The 19,171-nt window shown below is 37.3% G+C and overlaps 1 protein-coding gene across 4 annotated transcripts; it reads left to right on the top strand.

Annotated features, from left to right (window-relative positions):
• The first annotated feature begins 19 nt into the window (after nucleotides 1-19).
• Nucleotides 20-18,444, top strand: LOC139763668 (palmitoyl-protein thioesterase ABHD10, mitochondrial-like). 4 transcript variants are annotated; one of them, XM_071689970.1, is made up of 6 exons: nucleotides 20-135; nucleotides 3,751-3,878; nucleotides 5,603-5,769; nucleotides 11,567-11,711; nucleotides 12,987-13,274; nucleotides 17,848-18,444. In XM_071689970.1, exons 1-6 carry the CDS (start codon nucleotides 48-50, stop codon nucleotides 18,022-18,024), a joined length of 993 nt encoding a protein of 330 aa, XP_071546071.1. In that variant the 5' UTR covers nucleotides 20-47; the 3' UTR covers nucleotides 18,025-18,444. The 4 variants fall into 4 exon arrangements, with proteins under 4 accessions (XP_071546071.1, XP_071546073.1, XP_071546072.1 ...); XM_071689972.1 differs by lacking the exon at nucleotides 20-135 and adding an exon at nucleotides 1,186-1,270; XM_071689971.1 differs by lacking the exon at nucleotides 20-135 and adding an exon at nucleotides 1,356-1,481.
• Nucleotides 18,445-19,171: the final 727 nt, after the last annotated feature.

The raw sequence follows: 19,171 nt of genomic DNA, 5'->3' as shown, positions 1-19,171 counted from the left end.
TACTTAATCAGGTTCAATCAATAAGAGTAATTATTTTCGAGGGATTGATGGGTCAAGGCAGCATGTTTCAAGCGTTGATTACACTTGAAAATATTGTGTCTCCTCTTGTTCTTCTACATTGCCATAAGAGTGGAGGTATGGCCTCTTGCAACATTCAGGGTAGTCTTAGTGCCAGAATGATAATTGTAGAATCATTATTCTCCAAACTATTTCATCGTGTCTGTTCTTCCCTTGCTAAAGCTCCCAGCATGTCTTTATTTCAGATCCTTCACTTTTGAAACCAGTTTTGTAGTTTCCTCTTGATTCTCTCATGACTTTTTTTTTCAATTCATTTCTACAGAGTGCTTGGCCGTAACTGCATGGTCTATATTTTGTTAATCAAAGTTTAAAACTTTATCTTACTGCCGAGAATATCTTATCCAAAAAGGTGTAGGCACTCTTCATACTAGCTATAGATTGTCTTTGGCAGCCCTTTTGGAAAGGGAAACTGTCTCCTGATTTAAGATATACTTTTATTGAATTCTGATCTACAATCTTCTCAAGAACTTTAATATCCATCATCTCAAGTTTACTATCAGCTTCATGTTGCTGTAGGAGACACCTAACCAACACATTCCGACACTCAAAATTAAGATGGTTCCCATTCATATCTATTTCCAGTTCTTCGTATATTCTAATGGCTTTACAAGACATGAAAAATCTGGACCTGAATCCATAATGTTGAAGAGAGAATATAAGAAGCATTACTCCACAAACATAATCTTGAAGTAAAAGATGAAAATTAAACCTGTATGATAAGAATGCAAGGATACAAAGTACGGTTCCATAAATGTAAAGTTTTCTCGGTATAATTGAGAATTGATAATGGTAGATTATGAATAATAATGTATGATCTCAACTCAAACATCAGCAAATATGAGAGATAACATGATCAACGTTAAAAATTTTCAGCGAACAAACATGAAACTAAATTTTATCTACTAGATAGGAAAATATTGGATTTTATCTAAATGTTTTACCTTTCCTGTAATACCACATTCATAAAGTATTCATATAAATTCATCTTTTGAACATAATTTTAAAAAATTTATGTGAAATACAAGCTATGAATTATTATCTCAAATTAATTCAAAATACATGTCTAATTTCAGGCAATTGTTGTCATTCTAGTTACCTCAACGACCCAAACATGTAAGCAGGTGGTTGTTCCTTGTTATATTGTACCATATGTAGTATAACGGAGATTTGATCACGTCCAAGACTAAGAATTGTAAGAGTGTGACATATATTGCTATAGTTAGATAATGACAAGTGGTTAAGATGAATCTTAACGGAATTAGGGTAAAACTGGGTCAGGCAACGGGGTTGACTCTGGGTGGGAGAGGGTTGTTCCCTGTTACCAGCTCTTTAAGTGTAAATAAAAATACTGAAGCAGTGTTGACCGTCAGAGGTGAAGACTTGAAAGTCATCATTTCCCATAAGTGAGCTATTTCAGTGTATTTTTTTTCTTTTTTTTTTTTACTTTGTCTAACCGTTGTATTTGGCTTTGAAAGTGTGGTCATTTTGGAAGTCTGTAGTGTATGGGTGTCAGGAGAAATTCCATATTTTCATTCCAGCGTTACTTGTTCCTGTGTGACTTGCTGTGGACTAGTTCGATATCGTGTTCCTTTTCTCAAGTACTTTCCAGAGTAGCATTTTGGTCACTGATGGAACTTTTAGTTCTGTCTGTGGTAGAATTTCAGTTTAGGAGTGCTACTGTATTACTCTATGACATTGGAAGATTTTTTTCATTGTATTTCTACCCTATAGTAGTGTTGGTTTCTTGAGGTCATTATGATTTCGAGAATTAGTTTGTATTTTTCAGTGTCAGATAAGACAGTAGTGGAGAGGGTTTCAATGCTCAGGGATTGTGTGGAGTAAGTAAATGTAAATGTAGGAGAATTATTTGGAGAAATCAAGAGCCTCAATGAAAATCTCACCAGACTTTCCCAAACTGGCCAAATTTACCTAAATCTAGATGTTCTTTGAAAAGTATGGGTTTTATAGTTTGAGTTTACATTAATTCTGAGGGGATTGTGTAAATCTTTGTTGACATATGAATTTCATCGACTGCCCCCACAGAACAGATGAATATGTTGATACATATTGTAAATATCATCAAAATTTAAGGTTAACCTTGACTGTTAGTGTAAACTAGGTAAGGTTTTCATAGGTTTTACCGATTTATAAAATTATTTCATTTATCTCGAGTAACCTCATTTTTTTCTGTTATACATGTATTCGGACAGATTCCATTAACAAACACCTGAAATCATCTGGCCCCATAGAGCATGCAAGAATTACATTCATACATGTCAACCATAACAATGAATTAAAAGTAAATTTGGACACCCGGACAAAGTTAGATGAGGTTTTCATTGCTTCAGTTATTTCGTGTTGTTAACCCCAGATTTTCCTCTGATCATCATAACCGTGTCTGCTGTTGCAGTATTCAACTGATACTGCAAATCATGCCGTAATGAATCAATATTACTGAATGATAAAGATAAATTGATACTATATTCATCTAGTTTCAAAAGGAAATGGAAATTTACCCCATCTTTGATGCTGGAACCATCATTATGGTGAAAAGCTGTACTGTTCCACAACAGACAATGGTCCTCTTCAGACCCTATGGTTTTGGACATTTTGTCATGGGTATAAAGTCCACACTACAGCAAAAGACTACCTGGTTTTTAGGATGTCAAAAAGAACTCTGTACCCCCTGGTATAAGGGGCAGAAAGATTCCTTTGGCTTTTTGGGTAAACTTTTGGCCAACAGACAGCACCAGGAGAAGGGGGAGCATTCATAGTCACCCCATCATGTAAGGAAGGGTTTAAATGTTTATCTGTTTTCACATTGGAGGTTATGTTTTTTGAGTATATGACTCCATATAAGAGGTGGATTTATTAGGCTAAAGGGGCATACTTCTAAGCAGGTGTTTGGTCTCTTTTCTGATGAGCTCCACACCTTGGCCTCTGAATTCATAGCTTTTTCTTGGCAGGGAAGGTAAGAAGTGATGAAGAGCAAATCATTGTGTGCTAATTACTCATTCCTTTCACATACATTATTGATATTGCTTGGGAGGATCCTGAATTCCAGCACAAAGACTTTTTTGTAAGAAAATGAGAACTTATCAATTAAAACATTTGATAGAAACCTCATGTCATATGTTCATTATGACTTCAGTTATTGTTAATCAAGAAATTTTGCTGAAGATAGTTTTTGACAGCAGTTAGATCCAGTGCCAGCTCTGCCAACACAGATGAAGCCCAGTCCTGGTGCACTGCACATAAAATTCTTTATTTTCATCCATGCTTAAATCACATTCCATTCCTTTTCTTCTTCATTTTACACTTTTCATTAGATTCTCACCCTATGATTCGATAATCCTCTTTTTGCTTGTTCTTGTAATTCTATCCAGTTTTCAAAATCAGAATCACAGTTCTATATGTAGCACTGTATGTCTAAAAGATCTCACCAATGTCTTAAGTGCTTCATCACTCCTGTAGTTATTGCATTGAAAGTCCATCTTTTTTTACTCAAAAATTTCCGTCATAGACAGGTAGATTTTGTATCCAGTCAGTGCTCAGATATTTGATCTTCTGTTAATGATAATATTTCTTTAATAAGAAATCTTGTATCTCTGAAACCAGAATGTGCATTTATTTATGTAGTAAGCTATGGTTCTTTTACTGTTCTCCATTCAGGCAGCAAAAAGGAGCATGCTGAAGGTTTTGCAAAGATTGAAGTCCTGAATCCTAAGTGTATACTCCTGATGGCATCTTCAAAAAGCTTTTCTGTAGCTGCTACTGAACCAGAAACTTTGTTCCATGAAGTGAGTGACATGTTTTTCTTTAATTCTTTATATAAGTTTGCCTGTGATACTGTTACTATGTAGGAAGATCTCCACTCCAAATATATGTATAGTTAGAAAACATCCAAAAGCTGAATGCATTGGCCTATGCACTTAAGATTCCAGAATTTCCAGAAGATGATAAGCCTTTTTTATGTACATCACTACCAAAGCTCATGCCACAACTTTGACTTTGTTCTCCCCTGTTTGAATTTGAAGTACTAATACTCCATGCTTTTCTTAGTTTTTTATTTCTGTGGATTTGCCATTATAAGGCTGTCCAACAAGCATCCAAAAAGGTGTTAAGTGTAGTAGTACAAAATATGTTACACTTATTATTAAGCAAAATATTGAAATTCCACAGGAATTAGATAAGAGCAAACCACTGCATAATCTGAGGGAGCATTATGGTGTTGGTAACATGAACACCTATTCCATGTAATCACCAAATTCCAGTATTTTGTAATACATCTTATCAATCACATTGATTAACCATGATTTCATATCTGATATTGAACCATATTCTTTTAGTTAATTCTGATATGCTTATTTAGAAGATATAGCTCAGAACTTTCCATCACATCAAGATTTTAGTTTATAGCATCACACTTGGTATATGTACAGTAGTTATGAAAATTTTTATTTAATTCCATACAGTAGTTTATTTTGATGAAATGATGTGAATGAAGACTTTGATCTTATAATGGATTAACTTATTTTACAAAGTGAAGATGTAAGAAGTGCTTCTATTAGCATGGAAGTTTATGTTTCCTGCTAAAGAACTAGATATGGATTGAGAATGTGTATGAGTAAGCTAAGAGGCTAACATGCATCTTGTCCACCATTTGCAATTGGGAATGATATTACTAGTAATATGTATGTAATTTATCCCTGAGGATAGGGGAGAAAGAATACTTCCCACGTATTTCCTGCGTGTCGTAGAAGGCGACTAAAAGGGGAGAGAGCGGGGGCTGCAAATCCTTCCCTCTCGTTTTTGATTTTTCAAAAGAAGGAACAGAGAAGGGGGCCAAGTGAGGATATTTCCTCAAAGGCTCAGTCCTCCGTTCTTAATGCTACCTCACTAACGTGGGAAATGGCTAATAGTATTGAAAAAAATGTATGTAATTATGTACTGTATAAGAGAATAATATTTTTTTAATATAGCATACAAACCAGTCTGAACAAAGAGAGACTTGGAGCATTTGCATCCTTGGCATACAGTGATTAGATTCAAATGAGATTTCTTTAGTGTTAAAGCCCATTTTTCAAGTGAAATCTTCAAGGCACTTGTTTTGTGAAGTGACTTAGGGTGGCTCTAGAGAAAACCAAACAACATATAGCATGAGAAACTTCATTCTGTTGATTTATCCCCTCAGTGGCTCTTTATAGATGACATAGACTAGCAAATTAAACTTTCAGTTTATTTATAGATTAATGCACATTACATAACCCATAACTTGTGTGCTGCAGTCTTCACTGTTGTTTTTCTCTAAATCCCCTTTTTCCACATGTGGAAATTTTGAAAGTTCTTGCTATTATACAATATTTTACACTAATGCAAAGACTCATACTTGTTGATGAAATGAAAGGCATCACCATGGTGGTCCCAAGCACCTCAATCTGAGCAAATAAATTTGTGTTAATGTCCTACAATGAACAACATTTAAGGAATATTTATAGCATGAAATAATTTGTACTTTTTACAGATAGAAGACAAAAAGTCTGGAAAAGTTCGAAGAATAGCATATAAGAAGATAAATGGACCATGCCCTCAAGGACTTATATATATACCAGGATTCATGTCAAACAAATCTGGAATTAAAGCTACTACTTTACAGTCATTTTGCCTGAAGTATGGCTTTTCTTATGTCAGGTAAGAATGTGCATTCTGAAATGATGTATTTAGGCAGTGAATTATAGATGTCTTTGATTGTGTGCCTTTGTAACCTCATCTGTTGAATAAAGAGCATTAAAGAAAAATACCAATTTCTTTGAGAATTTTGGGGAGAGCTGAAAACTGAATTCGAATTGAATGAATGACTGCTTTGTCTCTCAAATAGTTTTGTTTGTTCATTGTTTGAGCAGAAATCATCACATGTCAGTAATGCTAGATACAAAGTTTTGTGCTTATTAGCACTACCTGAGCAGTCTGCTTTTTACAAAACATACCATATTTTGATAATGCAAACATACAAATTATCAAGCAACAGTTAATAGAAGATTCTTCAGCCCCACCCCTGAGTGAGCTAAGGTGGTTATTGGAAGAGAAGGAACTTGTTATCTCTTTGATGAAAATGGTTCCAGTACCAGATGACCTTCTATACTTATTTGCAAAATCTTCTTGCAGTGACTGACACATAGGATATAAGAAAGCCGGCAAGGCGGCGGGTTTGGATGGTATTGCAGTGGAATTTATTAAAAAAGGGGGGGTGACTGTATTGATGACTGGTTGGTGGATATTCATTGTATGTATGGTTCATGGTTAAATGCCTGAGGATTGGTGGAATGCATGCGTAGTGCCATTGCACAAAGGCAAAGGGGAAATTATATGGGAGGGTATTGATTGAGAGGGCAGAGGCATGTATAGAGCATCAGATTGGGGAAGAGCATTGTGGTTTCAGAAATGGTAGAGGATATGGGGATCAGGTGTTTGCTTTGAAGAATGTATGTGAGAAATACTTAGAAAAATAGATGGATTTATATGTAGCATTCATGGATCAGGAGAAGGCATATGACAGAGTTGATAGAGATGCTCTGTGGAAGGTATTAAGAGTATATGGTGTGGGAGGTAAGTTGCTAGAAGCAGTGAGAAGTTTCTATCAAGGATGTAAGGCATGTGTACAAGTAGAAAGAGAAGAAAGTGATTAGCTCCCAGTGAATGTTGGTTTGCAGCAGGGGTGCGTGAAGTCTCCATGATTGTTTAATTTGTTTATGGATGGAGTTCTTAGGGAGATGAATGCAAGAGTTTTGGAGAGAGGAGCAAGTATGCAGTTTGTTGTAGATGAAGGGCTTGGGAAGTGAGTCAGTTGTTGTTCGCTGATGATACAGCGCTGGTGGCTGATTCGAGTGAGAAACTGCAGAAGTTGGTGACTGAGTTTGGTAAAGTGTGTGAAAAAAGAAAGCTGAGAGTAAATGTGAATAAGAGGAAGGTTATTAAGTTCAGTAGGGTTGAGGGACAAGTACTTTGGGAGGTAAGTTTGAATGTTAGGGAGGTAAATGCAAGAGTTTTGGAAAGAGGGGCAAGTATGAAGTCTGTTGGGGATGAGAGAGCTTGGGAAGTGAGTCAGTTGTTGTTCGCTGATGATACAGCGCTGGTGGCTGATTCATGTGAGAAACTGCAGAAGCTGGTGACTGAGTTTGGAAAAGTGTGTGGAAGAAGAAAGTTAAGAGTAAATGTGAATAAGAGCAAGGTTATTAGGTACAGTAGGGTTGAGGGTCAAGTCAATTGGGAGGTGAGTTTGAATGGAGAAAAACTGGAGGAAGTGAAGTGTTTTAGATATCTGGGAGTGGATCTGGCAGCGGATGGAACCATGGAAGCAGAAGTGGATCATAGGGTAGGGGAGGGGGCGAAAATCCTGGGGGCCTTGAAGAATGTGTGGGAGTCGAGAACATTATCTCGGAAAGCAAAAATGGGTATGTTTGAAGGAATAGTGGTTCCAACAATGTTGTATGGTTGCGAGGCGTGGGCTATGGATAGAGTTGTGCGCAGGAGGATGGATGTGCTGGAAATGAGATGTTTGAGGACAATTTGTGGTGTGAGGTGGTTTGATCGAGTGAGTAACGTAAGGGTAAGAGAGATGTGTGGAAATAAAAAGAGCGTGGTTGAGAGAGCAGAAGAGGGTGTTTTGAAGTGGTTTGGGCACATGGAGAGGATGAGTGAGGAAAGATTGACCAAGAGGATATATGTGTCGGAGGTGGAGGGAACAAGGAGAAGAGGGAGACCAAATTGGAGGTGGAAAGATGGAGTGAAAAAGATTTTGTGTGATCGGGGCCTGAACATGCAGGAGGGTGAAAGGAGGGCAAGGAATAGAGTGAATTGAAGCGATGTGGTATACCGGGGTTGACGTGCTGTCAGTGGATTGAAGCAAGGCATGTGAAGCGTCTGGGGTAAACCATGGAAAGCTGTGTAGGTATGTATATTTGCGTGTGTGGACATATGTATATACATGTGTATGGGGGGGGTTGGGCCATTTCTTTCGTCTGTTTCCTTACGCTACCTCGCAAATGCGGGAGACAGCGACAAAGTATAATAAATATAAATATATAAGTTTGAATGGAGAAAAACTGGAGGAAGTGAAGTGTTTTGGACATCTGGGAGTGGATTTGGCAGCCGATGGAACCATGGAAGCGGAAGTGAATCACAGGTTGGGGGAGGGGGCGAAGGTTCTGGGAGCATTGAAGAATGTGTGGAAGGCAAGAACATTATCTCAGAGAGCAAAAATGGGAATGTTTAAAGGAATAGTGGTTCCACCAATATTATATGGTTGCGAGGCATGGGCTATAGATAGGGTTGTGCGGAAGAGGGTGGATGTGTTGGAAATGAAATGTTTGAGGACAGTATGTGGTGTGAGGTGGTTTGATCGAGTAAGTAATGAAAGGGTTAGAGAGATGTGTGGTAATAGAAATAGTGTGGTTGAGAGAGCAGAAGAGGGTTTATTGAAATGGTTGGTCACATGGAGAGAATGAGTGAGGAAAGATCGACAAAGAGGATATATGTGTCAGAGATGAAGGGAACAAGGAGAATTGGGAGACCAAATTGTAGGTGGAAGGATTGTAGGTGAAAAAGACTTTGAGTGATCAGGGCCTGAACATACAGGAGGATGAAAGGCGTGCAAGGAACAGAGTGAATTGGAACAATGTGGTATACCAGGGTTGACGTGCTGTTAATGGATTGAACCAGGGCATGTGAAGTGTCTGGGGTAAACCATGGAAAGTTTATATGGGGCCTGAATGTGGAAAGGGAGCTGTGGTTTTGATGCATTACACATGACAGCTAGAGACTGAGTGTGAATGAATGTGGTCCTTGTTGTCTTTCCCTAGTGCTACCACACGCGTGTGTTAGGGGGTGCCATTTTCATGTGTGGTGGGGTGGTGACAGGAATGGATGAAGGCAGCAAATATGAATAGGTCCATGTTTATATATGTATATGTTATATACTTTGAAATGTATAGGTATGTATATGTGAGTGTGTGGGCATTTATGTATATACATGAGTATGTGGGTGGGTGGGTGAGGTGGGCCATTCTTTCGCGGGAGACAGCGACTAGGTATAATATAAAAAAAATTATTTTTATTAGACAGTAATGACTGTAAAACCATTAAATTCAATGATAATTTTGAAGTTTATGTAAAATTGGCATTATGTTAACTGTTTTTTTTATTTGGAGTGTAAGCAGTAGTTCATTGTAACTTTAGTGATATGAAATGTGCTGTGCTCATGTGATTGCTGCCTAATTGTTGAACAGTGTGAGTGATTTTTTATGTTGATAATAGTGTGTTTTGTATCATACATGTCTTATTTCCAGTTCAGTCAATAAACACTCTAGATAGCCTTTTATTGTGGATTCATATGCTTGAAATTACATTAGTATAGGCATAAAAGTGCAATATCTTTTCTTGTTGGTATCATTCATTGGCGATAGAACATGAGATTTTCACTTCTGATTAGATACAAACAAACCTATCTTGCTTCCCCAAAGGGCCTAACCTTTTATCTACCCAAGGATCAGTGTGTATACTTTGTCTCACATATGGCAAATGGCAACACCATGAGATCTCTTTTTTGGAATCCCCATTTTGGTTATCCCTGCCTTGACACTTACATGTTATTTCACTTGATCACTCCTTGTTAAAGCTTGTGTGTTTACTAGGAGGTTTTTGTTGGTTTTGTTGCATTTCAACATCAGACTGACTGCAATTTTGGTGATTTTTTGTAACTCATCCTTCCACTCAATGTCCTTCTACCCTAGAGAAACATTCACACTTATGTAACAGTTCTTTCCAATGGGATTGTTTTGAAAAATGTCCTCAAGGATAAAAGTTATAAATCACTCTTGTTTCAGTTATGCCTGTCAGCACTCATTTAGTTAGCAACAAAATGCACTGTACATCTAATAGCAGGCACATAAGTCACACATGTTAAAGTCATTTTGACCACTCAACAATCCCCTTACCCAGATTGAGCTCTCACAGTTCCCTTACCTCCAGCTGAGATAAGCATTTTCACTCCATTAGTCCAAGTACAAATGTCCATATACCAGAATTACTCCCAAGGAAGGTCACTGGATAATTCTGTTGAGCTCTCCTCAGCAGTCTTCATAATCCCTCTTGATTCTGCTTAATGATCATTGTAAACCTCTCCGTATGTCATGGTAAATAACACATAGGCCACCTCCTGTGCTTTCTTCTTCTGTCTATATCTCTGATGCCTGTCCCAGTTAGAACTCCCTCAGAGGGGTGGCCATGGCAACAAAGTCTCCATAACTAGCCCTCACTCCAAAATTCAGACATAATTCAAAAGGCAAGTGGCCACTTACTACAACTTTGCCCATCTGTTGACATAATGTTTCTATGTTATTCGTTGTCTTCAGTGTATCTCTAATTTACTTTTCTTCTATTGGATTATCTATTTTATAAAATATTGTTTATAGATGATCCTGTCTTAAAGAACAAGCCACAGATAAATGGTGGCAGCAAATTGTGGTAAAACACATCTTCCAGATACGTGTTTCATTAACTCATACACTGAGTTGTTCTCTACTGTTTCAGCATAGCCTTACAACTTTTATGATTTAACACATCCTCTTGCTTACACTCAGTAACTTGATTTCTTCATCACTTGTCCTGTCCCATAAGTCTCCTTGCTTGTTAATGAACCCTGTCACAGATATGACTTTATTTATCTTCCTCACTTCTGTAATTACACGTTTGTAATTATCTACTTATGATAACTTCCTTGTTTTCTGCAACCAACAACACAGTTCCTGTGTCTTACATACATTGGCAATGTTTCTTTCATCATGTGGTCTGATTAGTACATGCATAGTCAGTCCCACATGTAATGAACCACTCTAAGCCATGAAAGCATCCCTCTGTTCTTACAGACACAGAAATTGAGTTGGTTTCATATACTTGACCTACCACTTTGTTAGTTCAAAATTGTCCATGTAAGATTGTCAGTGCTTGTGATTGTATGCTTTTCAATCACCCTCATGAATTATATCCCAGCCTCTTCAGACTGCATTAACTCCTCAATGCTTCCACCTTCAGCAGTAATGACACTGGTGCTGTGGTTGGCTCCACTGCAACAGGCATGAGCTATCCTCATTAGTCCAACCTCAACAGACATAAACACAGTTCCCGTTGTATTGAAATATCTTGACAGAGTTACTGTACAATAGATTTTTTTTAAAAACTAAGAACTGTTTTCTAGTTAGAGTGGAAGAGTAATGGAAGGAGAGATATGGTGGAAGAATGCATGGAATTGTGCATGCAAGGAAGGCATATAAGGACAGGTATAAGTGGAGACTCTTTGGGTGTGGCCACCCCCTGAATGGGAGTCCCAAGAGGGAACAAGTATCAGAGATATAGGTAGATAGATAGAAGGACCATTTTATCTACATATGTACCTGCCTTAAGTATTCACATGCTGATTTCTTCCAAAATTTAGGTATGATCCATCAGGTCTGGGTGAAAGTGATGGTGTTCCTATAACTGAGACACGGTTGTCACTCTGGCTTGAGGATGCTACAGAAATGCTCCTCAAGATGTCACACGGTCCACAGGTTGTGATTGCTTCTTCCATGGGTTGTTGGGTAAGTTAACATGAAAGCCACTTTCATCCAAAAGAATACATTATTTCATACTCTTATCACTGTTTTATGTGCTATGTTTCTTTCATTAATGTCTAGAATCTTTGTTGATCATTGTTTCTGTCTCTTCACCATTCACTATCAAGGATTCAACATTATTTGTTAACCATTAGCTCAGATAAGTTATTTTTTGAAATGGCAGCCACATAGTTTGAATAATTTCCAAACTGTTGCTCTGGACACACATATACACCCCAAGTAAAGTCAGGTACCCATTTATTGACCAGCTCCAAGGGAAGAACAGCTTAGGTAACCATGGGCTGACTGTTGTACACAGAATTTGAAACTAGGTCAGCCTGTGATCAGTCTTGGTTAGTGACACTAACCAGAAGCCAGTGTATGTGCAAAAGTGTGTAATTACCTATTTGTATAGTATGGAGTGAGAATTTTACACTTGTGTGTCATTACCTATGTGAAATGACCTATTGTACTGTATGGAGAGGGACTTTTACACTCATGGGACCCTGTCTCTTTGAACATTTTCAACTACCATACATCAAATTTATGTATGGTGTATGTATTAACCATGTCCACAGGCATTCTATTCCATTCATCCATCACTCTTAGTCTTCAGAAGTACTTCTTTTCATCTGTTAAGTCAGCTGGTTGCTCTGTCTCTACATCTTTCAAAGAACTGGCCACTGTCTACTTACTGATGTTTTATAAACATAAAGGTGGTGATTAGGCCACCCCTCAATCTTCTCTTTCCCACGGTGGGCAAATTTAAACTTTTAGCCTTTCCCTCTGACTTGCTCTCTTACATCTGGTACCATCTTTGTTGCCTTCCTCAGGAACTTCTCTAATCAGCTTCTTTACGTGTTGTGACCAAACTTGAGAAGCATATTCTAATTTTGGCTTTATGTTGGAATTAAGATATGCACCGGTATGCATGTGTGTATTTGTGTGTGTGTGTGTTTTGGAAACACCTTTGATCCTGTTTTTTACTTTGGCTTGGGAAATAGGAGGTAAAGGGTTAGAGCAACTGTTTGTTTGCTGTATGACTGATTTTTGATAGTTATCACATTCATTATAGTTTGTGAGGGCAGAATGTTGCACCTTGAATTCAAATTAACCATTCCAGTAAAGGATGATGATTTCCAAATAAGTGTGCTACTTCTTTAGTGATGACAGATACGCTGTTATGGATGCCTGTGCTATGCAACCAGATGTTAAGGACCAAAATGCATAACTCAGTATTCAAAACATATCTTATTGCAGATATCATGCTTGTTAGCAAAGAAATACCCAGAAAAGTTCAAGAGCATTATAATGTTAGCTCCAGGCATTAATTCTGGGGAAAAGCTTGAAAAGAAGCTTCACAGTCAGTTGCTTCCAGAAGATCTCAAGAAATATGAGGATGGTGAAACTTTGAACCTTTGTAACCCAGAATATGGAGATTTCCCAGTGTGTAAGATGATGTTTGAAGATATGAAGCAGTTTAATTTAACTTTAGCTCCAGAGAGAGTTACTGTTACTTGCCCAGTAAGAATCATCCATGGCCTAAAGGTTAGTGTTTAGAATATTATTCTTTAAATTCATTTCACAATGGAAGGGTTAATTTGGTATAACATAATTCTACATTGTAAATGTTTATTCACAGCTGATAAGAAAAGCTGAGGCTGACAGATATTCATGAGCTCATTGTGCTAATACTGTGGGCAGCTTTACTTTGCTTATTTTACGCCTGTGTATTTTTTATACAAGATTATGCGTCTGGATTAGGATTTCTTTATAAGTTTGATTTTCAATAGTTATGGTTGAATAGGTTCTCAGAGTTTTTCATTATAGCAGCTACTATAGATCATATTAGTTGATCAGTCAGCACCATGGGTACTTCACACAGGAGTTTCTTTGATCATGAAGATGATTCTCCTAGGCAAGGCTTACTTGTGGATTTTTGGTACCGACCCTTGAATTTGACCCCAAAGTTAATAATTCAAGTGTTTGTGTTTGTCACACGTCATGTCCTGTGTCATATGCTGTCATAAGTTGTCTGGTTATCTGTGACATGAGTTGTCTCAATTGAAAAATTTAGTTCCTGGTAGGACAGTCCACTGGGCACTTCCCTTCAATTTCAATAGAGCTTTGGTTGTATACAGCATTCAGAATTCTATCTTTTGTTGTTAACCGAATTTAACAAATCTGTGGATAAGTTGCAGCAGAATTATAGTTACCATTTTAAACTCTGTTGTAGTTTGAGATTATGCTATAGTTCTGGCTGAAGTGAACATGTAGCTCTCACTTTTTAGCTAAGTTGTTAGGTAATCTTGGTTAAGAAGCAGTAAAACTTTTGTGGATCTCTGATTTACGTTCAAAGTCCATGGCTGCATAGGCCCATTAACACCCAAACAAAACTTTCCTTTCCATTTTAGGTTTGATATTTGAAGGAATACAGAGGTAAGATTCCCTTTCCTCTAATAGTCATTTTGAGCAGACCCCTAGAAGCCTACAAAGAACTTGAAGGTTGATAGTGTGGGATATTGGTGCAATGGTTTACATGGAGCTTTTAATCCAAAATTTCAATATTTTTATAGAAATTGGTTATTTGTGTGAACTGATATGTGTTAACACAAACACCTAAAATGCTAACTGTTTTGTATTGATATAAACAGTGCTTTGAGAGATTTTATTTCTATAGAATGATGATACTTGGTATTTTGCCCCCTTCCAGAACTTCTGCCACATAATATTTTATCACTTATCAGTATAAGGCGTCAAAGTTTGTCTACATACACACAGCACTCTACATCTTGTTTCATGCTCTACTCAAGATATTGATATATCCAATGTCATGTTAGTATGAAGAAAAGTATGGAAGTATATACATATACTGGACTCTCAAGGTATTTGCATGCCCAGGTCATAGGGGTGGCGAGTCATCTATTACAATTCTATTATTTTTCTGCTCTCTCAACCACGCTCTTTTTATTTCCACACATCTCTCTTACCCTTACGTTACTTACTCGATCAAACCACCTCACACCACACATTGTCCTCAAACATCTCATTTCCAGCACATCCATCCTCCTGCGCACAACTCTATCCATAGTCCACGCCTCGCAACCATACAACATTGTTGGAACCACTATTCCTTCAAACATACCCATTTTTGCTTTCCGAGATAATGTTCTCGACTTCCACACATTCTTCAAGGCTCCCAGAATTTTCGAACCCTCTCCCACCCTATGATCCACTTCCGCTTCCATGTTTCCATCCGCTGCCAGATCCACTCCCAGATATCTAAAACACTTCACTTCCTCCAGTTTTTCTCCATTCAAACTCACCTCCCAGTTGACTTGACCCTCAACCCTACTGTACCTAATAACCTTGCTCTTATTCACATTTACTCTTAACTTTCTTCTTTCACACACTTTACCAAACTCAGTCACCAGCTTCTGCAGTTTCTCACATGAATCAGCCACCAGCGCTGTATCATCAGCGAACAACAACTGACTCACTTCCCAAGCTCTCTCATCCCCAACAGACTTCATACTTGCCCCTCTTTCCAAAACTCTTGCATTCACCTCCCTAACAACCCCATCTATAAACAAATTAAACTACCATGGAGACATCACACACCCCTGCCGCAAACCTACATTCACTGAGAACCAATCACTTTCCTCTCTTCCTACACGTACATGTTTCAGAAATATTAATGATGACTTATAATTACTTAGCCCAGAAATTTACTGTTACTTGCCCAGAAGAATCATCCATGACCTATATTATGCTTTAGACATAAATGTCATACATCATTTCTTTTATATTTCATTCACATTCGAAGGGCTAAACTGGATCAAACTAATCCTACATTAATTTTAACCACAGCTGACTACACAAATCTGAGCTGCTGTACATTCATACGCTCATTTGCAATACTGCGCTTTACTTTGCTTATTACGCTGTAAATTTATCTCAAATTTGGTACTGATTAGTTTCTTTATAGTTTGATTTTCAATACTATGGTGAAGTTCTCGATTTTATATAGCAGCCTACATAGACATATAATTAATACACTAGCACACGCATCACACAAGTTCTTGATCATGCACATATTTCTTAGAAATTCTACTGTGATCTTGCCAACCTGCCCTTGAATTTGACCCCAAATTAAATTTTCAATGTTTGTTTGTACTCAATCATGTATTCTCCATAATGTCTGTTACTTGACCAGATCGACCAATAAAAATTTAGTTCCTTAGGACACTCCATCGAATCCCTTAAATTTCAAAAAGCTTTGTATACACATTCAGATCTCTTTCTTGTTAACATTAACAAATCTGTGATATTGCAGCAGAATTATAGTTACCATTTAACCTTCTGTTAGTTTTCCATTTAGTTCCTGCTGACATTAAAAGTCTTCACTTCTTGCTAAGATTTTAGTTAATCTTGCTTAAAATGTAAATTTGGATCTCTGATTTACTTCAAATCTCTCTCTATGCCCATTATCACCCTCAACAACTTTCCTTCCTTTGGTTCTTTTGGGATTTACAAGTAAGATTCCCTCCTCAATTTCATTTTACACTCAGAACCTCACAAAGAACTTGTTTCTTGTGGATAATTGGTGAATGGTTTACATGCAATCCAAAATTCAACCTTTTAATAACACATCTAGTTATTTGTGCCACTAATGTTTTACCAAACCAAATGCTAATGTTCTTAATAATGCATTAACCACGCCCTCCGAGATTTTGTTTCTATAAATTTTCATTCTTGTATCTTCCCTCTTCTCAGAACTTCTGCCAATACTCTTTATCACTTACTCTACCACGCTTCAACATTTCACTCTCTACTGCAAACTCATCATATTTCATCTTACACTCAAGATATGATAATCCCAATGTCAGTATGCACATCATGGAATTATACATATATGGACTCTCAAGGTTTTGCCATGCCAGTTACGAGGAGTTACATTGCTGATTATTGCCACCCTAAGTGTAAAAGCTACAGTTGAATCCATTTTCCCTTGGAAACCCATGTATAAGTGTTGATTACATTCCTAGAGACCTAACTTGGAAATGTTTTCAGTATCAGTTTCTTATAAAATAAAGGAAAAAGTCTGTTGATATACAGTGCTGTATATATTAAGTTTTAATTCTCCAAAGGAAGGAGCAGAGAAGGGGGCCAAGTGAGGATTTTTTCCTCTAAGTCTCAGTCATACGTTCTTGATGCTACCTTGCTCTTGTGGGAATTGGCAAATATGAATGAAAAAACAAATATCATGTACATATATGACTGTTACCAGATGTAGTCATGAATCTTGCTTATAGAAGTGGGTTAAGATGGAGGCATGAGTAGCCACCAGCCAATAGTCTAGCAATTTGGAGTCTACAGATTTCTTGATGATCACAGCATTTTGATGTTGCAAATTCACAACTTTACCACCTAAGAACAGAACTTCATGACTTACATCAAGTGTGCTCCATATTTAGTAGAGAGTATTAAAGCAAAACATTATGAAATGGAATGATTTGATATGACCCCCTCTTCCCATATTCAGACTTTATTTCTTGTTCTCTATTTATCTGACACTTCTCTGCTTATCTTGTAGCACTGTAGTCGGTCTCAGTGAGTAGGATAAACTATCACACACAACATATGAAACTGAAAACATACAGGAAATTCTTCCCTAAGTTTATCTCCAGATGCTAATGCACATTATCTGTACTAACCCATAGTTACATGAAAAACATCCCATTTTAATAAAACTGGACGTTTTTTAGCATTACCAAGCAAGTGAAATATCATCCCATCTTGTATGATGGCCTCTGTGGTAGACTAGTGAAGCATTACTTCAACATTGATAGGTGGGATCCCACTTACTTCACAAAAGAAAGGTGATCAAAACTTCATGGAAATATTCAAAATAGCTGACATATAATTTTATATTTCAGGATCCTTCCCTGGATCTTACACAAGATATAGCACTTACATATCATTCAAATGCCACCAATATGCATGGCCATTCTTTTCACTTGCTTGCATCGGGTCTTAATTTGTATATTGACTTCCTAAGAGGACAATTCAGTAGAGATAACCAAGTCTTGAAATGACTGGTGCTATTTCTTCTCTGTAGGATAAAGATGTCCCATACAAGGAATCTCTGGAGCTTCTTCATGCACTGAAGACTGATGATGCACAGTTAATTTACCTCAAGCATGCCGATCACAGATTGAAAGATGATGCCAGTTTGGAAGTAATTTGTGATACTGTCCTCAAGCTAGCATCACATGAACATCCAGAGGCAATTTGATTCAGAAAATACAATATGAAATTTCAAACAGAATGTTTGGGTCACTTTTGCTAAAAGATCTAGTGCCTTCAAATGAAATTATGTATTACAGTGTTTTCATTATGTCATTTGTTGAGACATGTTTATTTTTGAAAAGCATCCTAACCAAGGGACTTGAAAGTGTTGCTTTGGCTGTTTGATATATTGTAGCGGGGCTAAGGGAAGTTACAGAATATCTAAATATTTTGGATAATGTTTGTGTAAAAGATGTATTGTATTGCTCTGTCTGTGTCATTATCTGTAATGGGAATAACCATTTGAATTTAACTCTTATGGTGCTCTTTCTTACTTTGGGCACTGGGTTTTGTTGCAGAAATAAATATGTTTTGAAGTTGATATGAATAGTTCAATAATGTCCCGGCAAATAAAATGAAAAAAGTCCTTAATCTTTATGCTTTCAGGCTTTCAATATTGATGGTGAATATCTCTTCAGGTATTTCCGTCTGCAGTTGTTGGGGATGACCTGACATATCACTAGCTACCTACAACATTTACGAAGTCTGTTTACGATGTTCAACAAAAAAAAAAAAGGTTACAGTATAAGTAACATATTACATGAATTCTTCCAATTTCTAAGGCTTCTTCCATTGTTAGTGATAGTTTAGGGACTTCATGATCACTATACATCTCATCATCTGGGACATAAAACTTTACTGTTGTCAAAGATGACACTCCTGTCTCCAGTCAATGGTTTATAAACTCCTCAGGAACATTATCCATATTGCTTACACCTCTGAGTAATGGTCTGATTTGTGGTGTAATTTCCTCCAGCTGCAAGCTGCCTCATAAATTTGGGTGCACTTTGCTGTGTTACCTTATATTTGGTCAAAATGTCCAACAACAGTCAACTTATGCCTGGGCATCACCTTGGCTTGCATGTAACTCACGAACTCAAACATCGTAGACCAGTATGCTGTCAGTTAGGCTGGAAGCTTCAGGTCCCATATGAACTGCCCTTCAGTAAAGAACTTGGACAGCTCTTATCCTAGGGTATAGATGAACTTTACCATACCAACAGACTAGTGATTTAAGAGAACCATTCTGGTCTCCCTGATAATCAGTAGCTGGAAACATTCCTGGAAGACTTAGATTCAAAGTTGAAATGTGT

This window comes from Panulirus ornatus, chromosome 47 (assembly GCF_036320965.1).
Source record: "Panulirus ornatus isolate Po-2019 chromosome 47, ASM3632096v1, whole genome shotgun sequence".
Classification (NCBI taxonomy): domain Eukaryota; kingdom Metazoa; phylum Arthropoda; class Malacostraca; order Decapoda; family Palinuridae; genus Panulirus; species Panulirus ornatus.
The sequence above is the reverse complement of the archived record's forward strand: the minus strand, read 5'-3'. Positions and strand labels throughout refer to the sequence as shown.

Coding starts and splice junctions, on each gene's coding strand:
- LOC139763668 (XM_071689970.1), top strand. CDS start 48: ATGGGTCAAGGCAGCATGTTTCAAGCGTTGATTACACTTGAAAATATT. Junction 5,770..11,566: donor TATGGCTTTTCTTATGTCAG/GTAAGAATGTGC, acceptor TCCAAAATTTAG/GTATGATCCATCAGGTCTGG. Junction 13,275..17,847: donor GAATCATCCATGGCCTAAAG/GTTAGTGTTTAG, acceptor TCTTCTCTGTAG/GATAAAGATGTCCCATACAA.